Below are 3,791 nucleotides of genomic sequence, written 5' to 3' on the forward strand. Positions count from 1 at the left end.
TAGACCTATATACTTTTAGTGACTTGACATGTTTAGTGATTTGGCTCATAGACTTAACACACATTGACATGACTCTTGATAATGATAATAACCTTGTTGTACAGTTTATCGCCTTGAGACATGGACAACAATGTATGATTTGTGATCAATAGTAGCAGCGACAAGACATATGCTAGTAGCCCTCCTTGGGCAAAGTTTGAGAGCATTGCAAGCGGGTCATAGGGATGAACTGAGACATCTTGGTTTGTACCATTATCATATAGCAATGCCTAGTACTTGCAACAACATTAGCAACTTGGAACATGATTTGGTTGACTGCCTCACGAGCTCTTGAATGCATATTCATACGTGAGAAATACAATACAGTACAACATCAATAATGCCAATGTTTTGTGCAGTTGATGTGGCAACATTTATAGTTAGGGCTTGATGTGCACACGATGTGCAGTGTTGTGCAATGATCAAGTTGAGCAGTGTTGTGCAATGAGCAGTGTGAGCAATTGTTGTGTAGTGATAAACTTGAGCAGTGTTGTGCAATGAGCAACTTGAGCAAGTGTTGTGCAATGATAAACTTGAGCAGTGTTGCACAGTAAACAACTTGAGCTATGTTGTGCAATGATCAGTTAGATCAGTGTTGTGTAGTGAGGCTGTTAGGACTTGACATGTTAAACAATGGAGTAGTATCTTCTTTAAAACTTTCTTATATTGATTCAGAATACAAGGGGATCCAATCTAAACATTGTGAAACATGGTCCACTGCCTCTTTAGGGTGGTAGGGTGGTGCAAGGCATGTGATTGAAGTGACCTTTAGGTTGGAGCCTGAAAACACTTCAAGGTGGCAGGGTGGTGCTAGGGCAGGTTGGAGCTTGCAACATGGCATTGGTGCGTCCTTTCAATGGGTGTTGATAAAACACACGACATTGGTGCATCCATCAGGTTGGTGCCTGTAAACCAGGGGGTTGGAGCCTCCTTCAATTGTAGCTGATACTTGATGTAATTATTTTCTTTTAAAAGAGGAGAAGAAAATTAGTAAGAAGCATTCGATGGTTTTATGATCCGAAGGGGGTTTTCCACTGAAAAATCTTGTGTCTATTGTTTCTGTCTTTCTACATTGTTGTATGGTGTTGTTTACTAGTTTTGCTATATGATATTGAATAATAATAGTACTGCTGAAAGTTAACTAATGCTTTGAAAAATGTTAATAAAGTACTAATTGCTAAAAAAAAACTGATTCACCTCTCACTGTTTCATAATTTCAAACTTCATTCTTTAATTGTAAATGCTACCACTGTTCTCATCTCTTTTTTTTTTTTTTTCCTGTTCTCATCTTTTCAGTCTTCATCAGCTTCTCGAGGAAAATCTTAATACACTCAGTACATAAATCAATCTCACTCACTCCATACATCACGAGATTGACAACATCTTATTCATAATGAACATTATGTTCTGATAAATTACATCAATACACTCAGTACATACATCAATCTCAGTCACTCCATACATCACGAGATTGAGCACAAATTTTCCACATATCGCGTACAGCATCTTATTCATAATGAACATTATGTTTTGAGAACACTGATAAATTACATCATAATTTTAACCAGACAAAATTACAAGCTTGACAATCAACCAGTGCCATGGGATCATGGCATCGCTCACTCACCACTCTATCCCGGGGATCTAGAAAAATCGACAAGCAAATCCAAACGCATTCAACACAAACGATAAGCACAGTGCTGTAAAGCATTTATGGGAGTATATACGGTTTTGGATACCTGCCCTGAGATATAAGAGCATATACAGGGGATATCGAAAAACAGCAAGCCAATCAAAACACAGGCAACACAGATAAAAACATTACATACTCATGGCAATTCGTGAGTGCATCTATGGTCGATATATCCGCATATACATCGGATTGTGTATATAGAGGAAGGCATTTCAGCATTCGACTGTGTATATATGCATATATTGCAAGAATTTGGCTGTATATACACGGTCAAATGTATATACTGCCTAACGGACTGAAACGTTACGGCGTTCCCCGGAGGAAAGAACAGACGGTTTAGCCATGGCAGTGCGGCGTACGGCATTTTCGGTTGGCTTAGGGGACGATCGCGTCGAAAGGCTTAGCGGCTTGGAAGATCCGGCAGGAGACGGAGATTTTAAAGAAGAAGACGATGATTTCGAAGCTAATGGGGCCGGGGATTTCTTGATTTCCGTGTGATTCGAACTCGCGACGGACTTTGTAGAAGCCCCACGCGTCTCAGAAACTGATGGACTCGGCTTTGCAGGGGTTGAGGCCGTGGTTGAAGGTCGCTGCCGCAGAGTGACCGCCGTACCGCTGCTGGCCCGCCGTTCTGCAATTCCTGCCGGTGTCCCGACGCCATTCCGTTTGGCGACAGAATTCGCACTAACAGCAGCCTTAGAGGTGGAAACGCTCGTAAGACTCGTATGAACTCCGTTATCAGCCGGTGAATTGCCATTGTCACTGACCGCTTTGGTTCTGGAAGCAGTGGAAGGCGAGGATCGCGAACCCGGAGGGACGGGTGCCGCTCTGACCGTTGAGCCTCGTAATGTAGCGGATGCTTTAGCTGCAGTGGAGAGCTTTGACACCGGCTTGCTCGTCTTGCTCGTTCGCAGGCTTTTTGCTGCAGCATTTGACGGTTTCGCGGTTACTTTTGCTCCATTTTGGACTGCCGGACTCGCAGTATCGGCCTCTGCTGTCTGATCGGTAGGAAAATCGTGCTTCTCTTTGTCTTCGATCTCTGCCGGTAGCTCTTTATCAGAAAGAAAGCAAGAACCGTTTTCTCCTTCCATTTTTGCAACGGCGAGTTAAACCTGACGGTTCAGGCGCCCAAAATTATTGATTTTTTTTCTAATTCTTCTTCTTCATTCTATAGAGATCTAAAACAATTTCAATTGAAGCTCACTATACTCTGGAGAAAGATGCTGTAAATACCTTGTTTGAAGCTGAAATCACGATCGAAGCTCAAAATGAACTCTTTCTGAGCTTGAAATCCCAACTTATACTTAAAATGCTGGCGATTGGAACTGAGAATGCGTAAGCGCTTTCTTTTGTACCTCAAAATCGTGGTTAAACGCTGTAAAACATCAATTCGGGGTTTGAAATAGCTGAGTACCTTAAAATGGAGCTGGAAAAGCGCAAATGAAGCTTAAAAGCAGGTAAATGGCTTACTTCGAATCAGTAAACCGCGATTGATCCTCAAAATGCTGTAGATCCTTCAAATGCAGCAAACTTTAGGCAAAATGCGAATCGATCCATGGATCTATGGATTCTGCGTTACTTCGTTGAAGGGAAGAAGCATTTACAGGTTCAAATAGTGGGATTAGTGGGGGCTTATCTCAAATACCAAGCAACAGTAGCTGCATGCCCACTACAATGGACTGTGCTGGACAGCCTTCGCTATCATTACCTGCTGTTAACCTGCCTCATGTGACCGTAGCTGTTCTGATCCTATCTTGATTGAACTTTAGGGCCCAAAATACTAGTCAGGTGAAGCTGGATACAATGAACGCAGGAATGACTATGCAATTACCCCACGAACCAACGATGGTGTCGAGAGAGGGACTGTATATACAGACATATTGGAAGATACGATGCATAGTTAAATAAAAAATAATAATATTAAATATATTTATTGATTGGGGAGAGGTGTATTTTATATTATATTAGTACGAGGGTATGTGTAAGTTTATTTTTAGTGTTTTTAAAAATAAAAATAAAAAATAAAAAATATATTTTAAATAGAAAAAAATTATTTATT

General features: G+C 41.1%; 1 protein-coding gene across 2 annotated transcripts; it reads right to left on the reverse strand.

Annotated features, from left to right (window-relative positions):
- Positions 1 to 1,423: 1,423 nt before the first annotated feature.
- On the reverse strand, positions 1,424 to 3,574 carry LOC149226206 (uncharacterized). 2 transcript variants are annotated; one of them, XM_089377430.1, is made up of 3 exons: positions 3,203 to 3,574; positions 2,966 to 3,107; positions 1,424 to 2,844 (listed from the first exon to the last, which is right to left on the reverse strand). In XM_089377430.1, exon 3 carries the CDS (start codon positions 2,821 to 2,823, stop codon positions 2,020 to 2,022), a length of 804 nt encoding a protein of 267 aa, XP_089233556.1. In that variant the 5' UTR covers positions 2,824 to 2,844; positions 2,966 to 3,107; positions 3,203 to 3,574; the 3' UTR covers positions 1,424 to 2,019. The 2 variants fall into 2 exon arrangements, with proteins under 2 accessions (XP_089233556.1, XP_089233557.1); XM_089377431.1 differs by having other exon boundaries at positions 2,966 to 3,574.
- Positions 3,575 to 3,791: the final 217 nt, after the last annotated feature.

Source organism: Pinus tabuliformis, chromosome J (assembly GCF_031772625.1).
Source record: "Pinus tabuliformis cultivar Carrire ecotype Pingquan chromosome J, CPIR1, whole genome shotgun sequence".
Classification (NCBI taxonomy): Eukaryota; Viridiplantae; Streptophyta; class Pinopsida; order Pinales; family Pinaceae; genus Pinus; species Pinus tabuliformis.